Source organism: Schistocerca gregaria, chromosome X (assembly GCF_023897955.1).
Source record: "Schistocerca gregaria isolate iqSchGreg1 chromosome X, iqSchGreg1.2, whole genome shotgun sequence".
Classification (NCBI taxonomy): domain Eukaryota; kingdom Metazoa; phylum Arthropoda; class Insecta; order Orthoptera; family Acrididae; genus Schistocerca; species Schistocerca gregaria.
In genome coordinates this window covers 223,676,249-223,690,021 of record NC_064931.1, presented here as the reverse complement: position 1 = coordinate 223,690,021, position 13,773 = coordinate 223,676,249, and the positions used below count along the sequence as shown (strand labels likewise).

General features: G+C 41.7%; 1 protein-coding gene across 1 annotated transcript in view; it reads left to right on the top strand.

The window, feature by feature from the left end:
- The window catches only part of LOC126297987 (agrin-like), a 187,733-nt gene that overhangs the window by 102,377 nt on the left and 71,583 nt on the right, over nt 1–13,773 (top strand). The window contains exon 6 of the mRNA XM_049989300.1: nt 622–768. Within this exon, the coding sequence (XP_049845257.1) occupies nt 622–768 (147 nt within the window). The remainder of the gene's footprint in view (nt 1–621; nt 769–13,773) is intronic.

Here is a 13,773-nt window from a genome sequence, read left to right as displayed (position 1 = left end):
TCCTCGGGAGGCATAAGTAGGGGGAAGCAATATATTCGGTACCTCATCCAGAAACGTACCCTCTCGAAACCTGGACAGCAAGCTACACCGCGATGCAGAGCGCCTCTCTTGCAGAGACTGCCACTTGAGTTTGCTAAACAGCTCCGTAACGCTATCAAGCTTACCAAATAACCCTGTGGCGAAACACGCCGCTCTTCTTTTTTCCTCTCTGTCTCCTCCGTCAACCCGACCTGGTACGTATCCCACACTGTTGAGCAATACTCAAATATAGGTCGAACGAGTGTTTGGTAAGCCACCTCCTTTGTTGATGGACTACATTTTCTAAGGACTCTCCCAATGAATCTCAAACCTGGTTACCACCTTACCAACTACTAATTTTATATGATCATTTCACTTCAAATTGTAAGACAGTAAAAAGGCTTTCAAGTGTTTAGTCCCAATTTGTATCCACCTACAGCTTAAAGAAGCTTAAAATAAAGTGAATACGCATAGCAACTCTACACACACACACACAAATACCTAGACTATTAAAGTCCTGAGATTGGATCGAAACTGTTTTGAGTAACTGTATGGCAGAGCAGCGACAATGAACTAGGGAGTAAACGACGATGTGTGTTGCAGCGTGCGATTGCTCGCCACTGGGGTCGGTGCGAGAAGACTGCGAACAGATGACGGGGCGGTGTGCGTGCAGACCCGGCGTGCTGGGCCTCAAGTGCAGCACCTGCGCAGATGCTGGCCGCGTGCTCACACTCGCCGGCTGCCTCACAGGTCAGCCAAAGTACAACGGTAGTCACTCTCGGTTCTACCTTTAAGTAGTTTTGCTAAGATTCATTACAACTTTTGAAGGAAAGTTTGTGACGAATAAAATCGTGCATCCTTTTTTTTTGGGGGGGGGGGGGGGGGGCTGGACATGCCAACTGGATTTGAAACTTCAGGAAAGATATTTATTCGGCTGACGAAATAAAACAGCTAATCCACTGCGTTACCAGTCCTATTTTCCACAGCGACCATCTTCACATCTACAGGGATCATAAAAAGTAAAAGGAAACATGGTGTAATTTAAACAGTGAACCCGAATTCAACCGACAATATTTCGGAGGTTGTTCAGGGCTACTTTTTGATTATTTTAAGGAACACATGACATCCTAAGGCTCGTTACGGAGTAACAACCCAGTTTTGATGAATGGGGTTCAGTTCCCCAAGTAATATTTTTCCTTCGAAAATACCTTCAGAACGACCAGAAATTCGGTTGTATATAATCATCGTTACATAGAAACATCGGTTTCCCAGCAGGTGCCTATGTACAGATGAAATGCTATGTGCTGTGGTTGCCGCCGTCGTGGCATCACGGCATAGCGTCTTTGAGCAGCTCTTCCATTACTTTTAATGAACCCATATAGGAGTTGCTTTTTGACCAACTGTTCATCAGTGCATCTATCCTGGCAGCTGTATATCACTGTTAACGTGCGACTTCCACTGCCGGTAAAAGAATCCACAGACAGCATCGAGCAGTAACGAGTGCAAGCCTGAAGGCGAAATGTAATGTGGGCATTACTGTTATAAAGTGCAAGTACCGTTAGTGAATGCAACAGGTTTGTTTCTAAGCAAGACACAAGGCGCACACCGTCGACAAATGCATTGTTGTGAAGGTAATTACGTGAAATAAATATATAATGACAAATGGGATGAAGAAATCAAACGAATACAATTAATCTGTAATGTTCCACCGAAAACTGCTGGTTCGTGCTACGAATATAATCAGAAAATATCACTGGATACTCACCGAACTTGTGTGATTGGAATTCGTGTTCACCCTGTAGACAGAAGTTAACTGTGACAATAGTACTCAGTGAAAGATAAATATTGCAAAGCTGTCATACTGTAATGTCATTCGTGGGTTTAGGATATCTCTACGGGTGTATATTAATATTACTACTATGCGGTCGATTACATCAGTACCACAGTTTTTGTACAGCATCCACGATTATAAGGCCTTTGCCAAAAACGTTTATAGTATGCTTATCGCACTCTCTGAAATTCAGTTAACGACTGGTTATTACTCTTAAACTTCACCTGCAGCCTCGGGTAAAAATTGCAGGGCTTACTTTTTCGTTCCCTCGTGGCTGTCAAAAGGGGGACTTATTCTGAAAATGGACGGGGGTTTCGCTTCAGATCTTAGGGATTTATCGGACTAGGGGATCTTCCGACGCCCGTCTGATGCGCAGCGCGTATTGTACCTGTAGCAGCAACAAAAAGGACACCCCATGTGACAGAAGACTTTATTGTTTCACGTTCAGTCTCGGAGAAACAGTTATTCTGGTATTCTACACAACTAACTGCGAAATAGCGGGTGGCAGTGTAAATTCTCTCACTACTTAAGGAATTTTTCTGAAACCACTACCTTACTTTCTGTCAAATGTACAAGACGATTCGCAGTAAATTGTTTGTTTACCATCAATCAAAAACTTTGCAGATAAACGAGACAGCTTTCAGTGGTAGGTAGATTATCAGCACCGAAATGCAAGGTAGGTACTGCAGAAGACACGGTACCTAATCTCAATTATGAAACATTGTGGCATGTGGACGTTAAATTTATGCTCCTTGCTTCAGTTGCATAGTCTTAAGAAGCTCCAAAGGTATACAGTTTTCTTTATGCTATACAATAGCTAGGTTAATTTGCTATTTATTTGAATGTATTTGTTATAGAAAAACACAAACTTCTAAGTTCATCAGCTGAGCTCAGTTCTGTCACCGTCACTAATAACCTCGATGTTGAAGGGACGTTAAACCCTACTCTTGCCTCCCCTTAGTTTCGTTTTTGTCAATTGTTGAAAAAACTAGGCGTACCATCAAATGATTCTCTAGTCTAGATATTACAGGCAGTCATAGTCCAGCACCTACTTCAGCAATGAATTTCGTGTGCAGCCACTTGCTGCTATTTATAGCCAGCGGGCTGGACAACACAGGCTTTAGCACCTACCCTATTTCTTGAAGAAGTAGGAATAGGCATGGAGGACAAAGGTACTTGTCGACATTTTTCTTTTCTTTTAACAGTCACGTATTGTCAGCACGGCGACCTTTGTTGCGGCTCTCCTTGATGGATTTGCAAAGAGAAGTTCGCTGATAGTGGCGTGATCAGTGGCAGTAATGGATACAGGCTTGACACCACGCCCTCTTTTCAGGCGAGTTCCGGTTCTGCATACAGCACCATGACAGACGTATACGTGTGCGGAGTTTCCGAGGAGAACGAACTTCGTTAGACTGCATCTATCGCCATCATACGGGCCCAACACCTGACGTGGTACTAAAAGGTGCCCCTCGGTACACAATAAGCTCACCTTAAGTTCCCATATCCACTATTTTGGACGGCTGGATTTATGTTTCCGGCGTGTAAAGGCCGGTAACTGTGTCTTAGCTTCGAGGAGTTCGTGAGGTCATCTTTCAACGAGATAACGTATTATCCCTTTTGCCTATGTTGTCTTGACTTACCTCGATACAGAGGGTCTTCGCTGTTGCTGTAGCCAATATGGTGTCCACATTTATCGCACGATGAAAACAACTAGTCCTATATTAACGTGAGAGTAGTACCTACCAAATTCCAGCCACTCCGGTTAGCGAACCTTAGCACGCAGTTGCTACAGCATAGATTGAAGTAGCCGTATCTGTCGTCCAAGCTCGTTTCAACCAAACTGGTATAATAAGCGAATTGGGGTGGCAGTCATTAAAACAAAGGCGTTTTTCGTTCCGGCGGGATCTTCTCATAATATTTCAGTCACCAGCTTTCTCCTCAGAATATATATTGTTGGTGCCCACATACATAGCTAGAAATTATCATCATAATGAAATAAGAGAAATCAGGGCCCTCGCGGAATGATTTAAGTGTTCGTTTTTCCAGCTCGCTATTCAAATTGCAGCACTTAATTGTGAATTGCTGAGTAACCACGTTGCTGTAGATGTAGATGTAGATGAGGAGCCCAGTTGTGTTACAACCATTGTTATTCAAATTTGGCAGATCTGTGTACTAAGCTTCCCATATTCCCCCAAATCACACACAAATTTAATGAAGCATTTTTGGAACGGAACTGTATACAAACGATCAGTAAAATTTCGTTATTTGCCTTCAAATTTAATGACCAGCAGTATATCTCTGTGACATTAAACAACGTGGAATTCACGCCACGTAGTGAGCCGCAAAGATACCATGATCTTCACGGCACACCACATGGATATTATTGTTATATGACTCTCAGATGACAACACGTGCACATATCACACCATGTGACAAAGTTGTTGTCATTTTACGCATATAACACATGACACACACTGGTAGCAAAACATTTATGTGCACGTTCTTAATAGCTTGTTGCTCCACCTTTAGAATGCAATACAGCACTAGCTCGACAGTTCGACGTAGCATAGATACAACGAGTTCTTGATAATTTTCCGAAGGTATGTGGCGGCACATATCTACACAGACGCTAAGCCAATCCCGTACATCACGTGTCGGAGGATTATGGGTAAAGAGATGGCGCTATATATTTAGTCAGATGTTTTCCATTAGGTTCAGATCAATATTAGTTCACGATCATGCTCCACAAACCGCTGTAGCACTATTTTGGACAACTGATATGGGCAGTTAAGCTGCAGGAATACACCGTCGCCATCGGGAAAGACATCAAGCTTAAAAGAATGCACGTTGTCCTCAATAATGCTGTTGTGGTCGTTTCCTTTACTACCAAAACCAAAATGAATATCTAGGTTAATGTCGGCCATATAATTTTAGTGCATCCGCTGGCCTGAGTCCGTGGTGCGGTACGTATCTATACACGATCATCGGCTTGGTGTAGCAAGGAACGTCATTCATTCGACCTGACGACACGTTCCAATTGATCGACGGTCCTGTCTCTAAAATCATATTCAGAATGCAGTGACAACAGACGATGTCGTTTAGTTAACATTGGGACATACAAGGGTCGTCTGCTGCAGAGTCCCACGTTCAGTCATGTGTGCTGAACGGTAAGTTCGAATACTTTTGTGTTTACACCAGAATAGTACTTTGTCATCAGACTGTCACAGAACGGAACGTTTCCTGCTTTACAGAGCGGACAAGCCTCCGATCTCTACGTTGTGTAATGAGGCCTCATCTTGTTTTATTGTCCTTCAACAAATTTCGATTTGTGTTCACGACAGTAGCAAGCGATCAGGGAACCAGGTGCGTATTTTCCAACATACACGTTCCCAGGCGCTTGGCCGTATCTCGCTGTCCTTTTTCAGTGTCGCATCCGTAAGTGGGTTTGCCCAATTTTCAGACTGTATCGTAGCGAGGTGATTCCTCATTAGTCCTGCTCCGCTTATACATGGTGGTCCGAAACAGTCTGAAAAACTTATAATGATGTTGCAGGGTTAGCTATAATCACAAACAATAGTTATGAAAAGACCAGGTTACGTTGCGCTGTTTCCGAGTATATTAACATTGAAGCTAGGCAGTCAGGCCGTTGTATGCATAAATCCAAGCGGCTCGCCAGATACAATTAGTGTCAGCTCTATTCTCATAGCGGAGACAGGTCAGCCTTTGGTTCGGGTCTGTTCCTAGCTGCCGTTTGACGTCCAATTTTTGTATCGCTCTCTTGTTTGGTTTTAGGAAACTAAATCAAGAAAACGTTTCGCATCACCGTCTCTGATGGACCCCTTTAATTTGCGCGAGCAGTGGCCTAATTGGCTAATTGCAATGCTAATTAACTTGGAAACAGCGCAAGGTGTAGAATTTGTTTCTTAACGATTATTTCTGAGAACAACATAACCTGCAACTTCCTTGTTATAATTTTTTGGCTTATCAGTGAATATGAAATTTTACTTTCTCTCATGGTGGATATATTACGCAGCGGTGAGCCCATTGGAATGTTGTGTCTGTGTGTGGAATACTAAAATATCGAATCATATTCTGAAATAGGAAATCGTGGTAGCATGCGGGGTGGCTGCACCATCATGTTAATATCCGTTAGATAAAGAGGGAGAATGCAAATTACGTCCACTCCCATATTTTACGAGATGAGTTCTGCAACAGCTTCTCGAGTAAATGAAATTAGTACCAAGATGCTACAAGGATTAAAATGGATATATTTTCCTTTGTTTTGTAGAGTGTGTCAGTGAAACAATTTTTATCGTTGTAACAAGGGCGTCATCAAGTTCGACAGTGAATCGGTGATAGTTCTTCATTTAGGCACACGGTATTTGATACGCCTTTCAAAGTATACCTCGTACAATAACCGACACAACTTTTTAGAACAGGGGTCATTTGATTTTCATCTTAAGTGCTGATATCAAACGTGATAAAAAGTACGTTTTTAAAGTCTGAAATAAAATCTACATTGTGATCATAAAAGTCTATTTCTGAGCTGAAACGTACATACTTCCAGATTTTCGATTGATTGGTTGTATGAATGGGCTAAACCGCTTGTCCCTCAAAGTTGATGATGAATGCAAGCCAGATAAACTTAGACTGATTTAATATACCACTAGAAGTAGCTAGAAAAATTCAATACCCTTCTGCAGACGATGATGCTGCCACTGGAGAAACAAACTGCAGTTGTAGGTTGTCATTAACGACTAAGATCACGTAGTGAACTGCTGACTAGAAACAGAGGCCAAAACCAAGGAAGGCCATCGTAAACGACCAGCCTGAATATCGTAGAATATGAAACTGTGAAACAAATTATTGCTAACATTATACCAAACAAACCGGTCTGAAAACTTCAAATGACTACAGCGCACCGGTATTTAAGCACAAAACTCTGCCATAGGGAGTGCCCACTGCATTCTCTGCTTACTACGTTTGCGGAGCCGCAAGGAACTGTATCCACTTGTCAGTTGCCGTACTCAATATCAATACAACACATTGAAAGCCCATCAGTGGCGGATACAAGAACAGGTATTGTCCTTGGGTAACATTGTACGATTATTATATCAGTTTGTCTATATAGATAATAATTTATGTGAACTGGTGCCTATATGAACTGTAACGCTTTCCTTTATCGTGAAAGTACAGATTGGAAACTAGTCATGCCATTCATTTTGCTGTCTTCTGAAGTAGAATTCCAGGGATATAACATTTTTTTCTTATTAAAAGAAGTACAAGTGCGCATTATACCCTTGCAAACGTCAGTATCACGCTTAAACTATTTCGCAGTAAATTGGTGCTTGTGATTTAGTTACTACAGCGTGCGTTATAATTAATAAATCGTACTGCATCTAGTTTCCCCTTTTTAGCATCCCCGGCAGCGGAGGTCACGATGGCGGCAGATGAGCTGGCGTGGGAAGAACGGCGGGGTAGTTGGGGACGCACGCATCGCGTCATATAAGCGGAGCAGGCCAGTGCTCCTGCGTAGTTAAACTTCCTCGAACCTTGCGCTTAGTGTCGAGTGTTGTCGTCTGCTTAGCCCTTAGCCACCTGCGCCAGCCGTGAGCTGTGTATGTCGTCGTGGGCTTCTCTATGTGAGTTCGGATGCTCCGCTTCCGGTAGTTCAATTCACTCCACTCGCAGGATTCTGTTCACCTGTTGTTACAGGGTCACCATTGGCCCGCCAAGTAAAAGCACCGACTATGATAAGTAACGGCGTTGTCAAGCCTTCTGCAGCTACTAAACGCTTCAACAGTAGTAAATGTTTCCTTCATTTATAGTAAAGCACTGAAAGACCTGAGTCGAAACAAGGCCCCGGGAGTAGACAACATTCCATTAGAACTACTGACGGCCTTGGCAGAGCCAGTCATGACAAAACTCTACCATCTGGTGAGCAAGATTTATGAGACAGACGAAATACCCTCAGACTTCAAGAAGAATATAATAATTCCAATCCCAAAGGAAGCAGGTGTTGACAGATGTGAAAATTACCGAACTATCAGTTTAATAAGTCACAGCTGCAAAATACTAACACGAATTCTTTACAGACGAATGGAAAAACTGGTAGAAGCGGACCTTGCGGAAGATCAGTTTAGATTCCGCAGAAATGTTGGAACACGTGAGGCAATACTAACCTTACGACTTATCTTAGAAGAAAGATTAAGAAAAGGCAAACCTACGTTTCTAGCATTTGTAGACTTAGAGAAAGCTTTTGACAATGATGACTGGAATACTCTCTTCCAAATTCTGAAGGTGGCAGGGGTAAAATACAGGGAGCGTAAGGCTATTTACAATTTGTACAGAAACCAGATAGCAGGTATAAGAGTCGAGGTACATGAAAGGGAAGCAGTGGTTGGGAAGGGAGTGAGACAGGGTTGTAGCCTCTCCCCGATGTTATTCAATCTGTATATTGAGCAAGTAGTAAAGGAAACACAAGAAAAATTTGGAGTAGGTATTAAAATTCACGGAGAAGAAATAAAAACTGTGAGGTTCGCCGATGACATTGTAATTCTGTCAGAGACAGCAAAGGACTTGGAAGAGCAGTTGAACGGAATGGACAGTGTCTTAAAAGGAGGATATAAGATGAACATCAACAAAAGCAAAACGAGGATGATGGAATGTAGTCAAATTAAATCGGGTGATGCTGAGGGAATTAGATTAGGAAATGAGACACTTAAAGCAGTAAAGGAGTTTTGCTATTTAGAGAGTAAAATAACTGATGATGGTCTAAGTAGAGAGGATATAAAATGTAGACTGGCAATGGCAAGGAAAGCATTTCTGAAGAAGAGAAATTTGTTAACATAGAGTATAGATTAAATGGTCAGGAAGTCGTTTCTGAAAGTATTTGTATGGAGTGTAGCCATGTATGGAAGTGAAACATGGACAATAAGTAGTTTGGACAAGAAGAGAATAGAAGCTTTCGAAATGTGGTGCTACAGAAGAATGCTGAAGATTAGATGGGTAGATCACATAACTAATGAGGAGGTATTGAATAGAATTGGGGAGAAGAGGAGTTTGTGGCACAACTTGACACAAAGAAGGGACCGGTTGGTAGGACATGTTTTGAAGCATCAAGGGATCACAAATTTAGCATTGGAGGGTAGCGTGGAGGGTAAAAATCGTAGAGGGAGGCCAAGAGATGAATACACTAAGCAGATTCAGAAGGATGTAGGTTGCAGCAAGTACTGGGAGATGAAGAAGCTTGCACAGGATAGAGTAGCACGGAGAGCTGCATCAAACCAGTCTCAGGACTGAAGACCACAACAACAACAACATAGTCAAGTTATACTATTTTTTAGTTTGTCAGCGACAAGAGCCTCATAAATGTTTCAGGATATCAGTAACTTGCATCCCAGATCCTCCTGTTGAACTTATAGAAATATCGTTTTGCAAAGAAGCAAAGAAGGGAAAGCGGAAACATGGAAGAAGTATATAGAGGGACTATACTAGGCTATGTACTTGAGGGCAATATTATGGAAATGGTAGAGGACGTAGATGAAGGTGAGATTGGAGATATGATACTGCGTGTAGCATTTGACAGAGCAGTGAATGACCTAAGTCAAAACAAGGCCCTGGGATTGGACAACATTCTCTTCGAACTACTGATAGTCTTGAAAGAGCCAGCGATGACCAAACTCTTCCATCTCTTGTGCAACGTGTATAAGATAGGCGAAATTCTCGTCATACCTCAAGAAGAATATAATAACTGCAATTACAAAGAAAACAGCTGCTGACACGTGTAAAAATTACCGAACTTTCAGTACAATAAGTCACAATTGCAAAACACTAACACGAATTCTTTACAGATGAATGGAAAACTGGTAGAGGCCGAGGCCCTGGGATTGGACAACTTTCTCTTCGAACTACTGATAGTCTTGAAAGAGCCAGCGATGACCAAACTCTTCCATCTCTTGTGCAACGTGTATAAGATAGGCGAAATTCTCCTCATACCTCAAGAAGAATATAATAACTGCAATTACAAAGAAAACAGCTGCTGACACGTGTAAAAATTACCGAACTTTCAGTAGAATAAGTTACCGTTGCAAAACACTAACACGAATTCTTTACAGATGAAAGGAATACTGGTAGAGGCCGACCTCGTGGAAGATTAGTTTGGATTTCGTGGAAATGTACGAATACAAAAATCAATATTGACCCTACGACTCACCTTAGAGGATAGGTTAAGTAAAGGAAAACGTACGTTTATAGCATTTGTAGACTTAGAGAAAGCTTTTGACGATGTTGACTTGAAGACTCTTTCAAATTCTGATCGTGGCAAGGGTAAAATACAGGGAGTGAAAGGCTATTTATATTTTGAATTGATACCAGATTGTCGTTATAAGAGTCTAGGGCCACGAAGGGGAAGCAGTAGTTGATAAGTGAGTGAGACAGGGTTGTAACCTATCCCTGATGTTATTCAGTCTGTGTATTGAGCAAGCAGTAAAGGATACACAAACAGAAATTTGGAGTAGAAATTAAAATACAGGGAGAAGAAATAACAACCTCGATGTTTGCCGATGATATCGTAATTCTGTCAGACACACACAAGGACTTGGAAGAACAATTGAACGGAATGGACTGTGTCGTGGAAGGAGGATATAAGATGAAAATCTACGAAAGCAAACCGAGGATAATGGAATGTAGCAGAATTAAATCAGGTGATACTGAGGGAATTAGATTAGGAAATGAGAAACTTAAAATAGTAGATGAGTTTTGCTATTTGTGCAGCAAAGTAAATGATGTTGGTCGAGGTAGATAAGATACAAAATGTAGACTGGCGATGGCAAGAAAAGCGTTTATGAAGAAGAGAAATTTGCTAACGTCGATTATAGATTTAACCGCCTTTCCTGAAAGCATTTGTATGGATTCTAGCCACGTATGTAAGTGAAACATGGACGATAAACTGTTTAGACAAGAAGAGAAAAGAAACTTCTGAAATGTGGTGCTACAGAAGAATGCCGAAGATTAGATGGGTGGATCACGTAACTAATGAGGAGGTACTGAATAGTACTGCGGAGAAGAGGAATTTTTGGCACAACTGGACTGGAAGAAGGGATCGGTTGGTACGACATGTTCTAAGGCATCAAGGTATCACCAGTTTAGTATTAGAGGGAAACGTGAAGGGTAAAAATCGTAAAGGGAGACCAAGGGATGAATACACTAAGCAGTTTCAGAAATATGTAGCCTGCAGTAGTTACTCCGAGATGAAGAGGCCTGCACAGGATACAGCAGCATGAAGAGCTGCCATTCTTTGGACTAAAGACCACATTAAGACCTTTGAAAAGAAAGGCTAATGGTAAATGAAAGTGATGTATTTGTCATTGTACGCAAGAAACTTAAATCCCCGGAGATAGAAATATAAATTTATGCGAGGTGGTCTAGACAAGACTCAGTATCGAGAACGGGGATGTGCAGTTATAGTCGGATCCTCTTATCGATCACCAGACTCACGACCAGAGAAAACTTTAATTCACTATTACGCAATTCGCCCGGTCTAGTGTAATCACTGAAGGATGATTTAATCATGCAACGATCAACAGGGAAAATTACAGTTTTCTGAGTCTTGGTCGTGACAAGATGTCTTGCAAAACCATACTAAATCTGTTCCCTGAGAACTACCTAAAATAAATTGTTCGGACCTCCACTCATTATGGAATTATATTGATAAAATAGCAACAAACAGTCTAGATGTCTCTGGGACGTAATCTAGAGTTCAGTTGGTGCACAAAATCCTGCACCGGCAACACTTTCGAAATTATGGACGACTATAGAGGCAGCATGGCTCAAAATTTCTGCATGGGACGTCCAACGACATCTTGAGACAATGTCACGTCGAGCTGCTGCACCGCACCGCACCGTCTTCCACGATCTTAGGGCGATTTCCATGACATTTGTCAGCTCACTGTATATCTGTTAATGTCTTGGACTTCAATGCGGTGATGTCGATGTTTCGTTAGAAATTTCGGATACATTTAAAGGAACGGGAAATAAATCGGACAGTGGTCTGAACAGTGATAGTTATGCTAATTAAACTTCAGAACAAAAACAGATTGCACTGCAAACCCGAAGAAAACGTGAGAAAGAGAACGTTGCAAACTTTTTGATTAAACTTAAGCAGGTTGGAAACCTGGTTTCGTTTCGTAAAAATGTGAACTTGAATTGTATAAATGGAAAAAAGTTTTTCACGAGGTACGAAATATCCACCAAAATACAACTCGCTTAAGTTTGAAAGTAAAACTATATGAAAGACTTGAAAGACTGCGCTGCACGTGACAGTCAGTGCACCGTGACTGAGTGAGTGCTACGATACTCGGCGCTCTGAGTTACAAGTGAGGTGAGCAGTATTGATTTCCAAGTCGCGACGATACGAAGTTTACCACAAGTAAAAGCCTAAATGTGATGTCATTAACTGGTAACACTGTAGAGACATTCTTAGATCATGTGAAGACGAAGCTTCTTGTTATTCCTTAAAGCTGCTTATATAGCTAAACAGTCACGTTCCGTGCAAACCGCAGTTTAACATTTCGAGCGTAATAAAGACAGAGTAGCTTGTGCAGTCGACGAATCCCATGACACATTCGTAAATACCAGTTTCAGTGATATGTACTAGTGGATTACGGTTTCCGCAATTACACCTCTGTCTTCAGGAACATCAAGACAAATTATGATAAAAAATTGAAAAAACTAGGCTGTTTAATTCTAAAAGTCTTATAATCCACGTATCAAAACCTGGAAAAAAGGGAGACGATAATTTTCAATGTTACATTCGAAAAGCTTTCTTACTGTTTGCAGAAAATGATTTCATTCCTTTTGCTGGACTCTTGGCTTGGGCATAAAAACGCGTCTTTAGGATGACGACGAAAACATTGTTAGCGTACTGTTAAACTTTATTCATTTCTAAATTGTCAATTCGCTTCAAACAGCTTATGAATTTAATCTTGTATGCCTGGTACCCAGCGCTATAGGCAGAACAGCGGTCGCGGCGATTTCTTACCCCATTTCAGTTGTGTCTAAATGAGTCTCGTAATTACTTTGAAGTGTCGGAATGAATTAAATTTTCGAATTAATTTTTCTTTTATTAGCTGCGACTCCCGTGAGGAAACTGTTTTTCTACGTCATCCAATAGACGCTTCACATTTTGTGACCACTACAGGAAATAAACAAGGAACTGTTTCATTGTTAGCCAAATTAACATTACTCAAAAATTATAATTAGAACCGTGATACAGGAATTTTTACCAAATATTTGAAGTCAACAAATTAAGGTTTCTACTGATTGAATATAACATCATACACGGCCGTGATCAGAGCCGGCCAAGGCGTACCAAACTTGCCGCGGACGGCGTGTGTGGGCCGGAGGAGGGCCAAGGCACGACCTGTCACTCGGCTATGCTCGGTTCTTCTCGGAACAGGGCCACATTTCATTCAGCATTACGGTGCGGCATTTTGCGGTCGGCAGAGCTCTCTGAGTTGGGCAGGATCGTGATGTCACCCAGTTTACCTTTCGCTATTTGTTCGTAGTATGAAGGACGTTCACAGGTCCAGTGGCTGTTTGCGCAAAAAGAGGCAAGCTAGCAATCCATCGTAACAATCCTTTAAAATGAATGGCAGTCACAGAAGAGAGGGATAAGAATTCTCAGTTCGCATAAGTGACGTGTACTGCTTACTTGCTACGAAACGACATTATAGTATCAGGCAGAAAGAATTTAAACTTTTACATGACAATAATAGAGCCAAAAATTACGGCGATCGACAGACGGGATTCATTGTTCTGTATATCAAGAAACACTTTGACCGTCCACGCATGGGTCGATTCGCATTCGTAGCGGACGCGACTCGCGTCTTCTCCGTCGCGCGCGTCATGTACGAACCATGTCA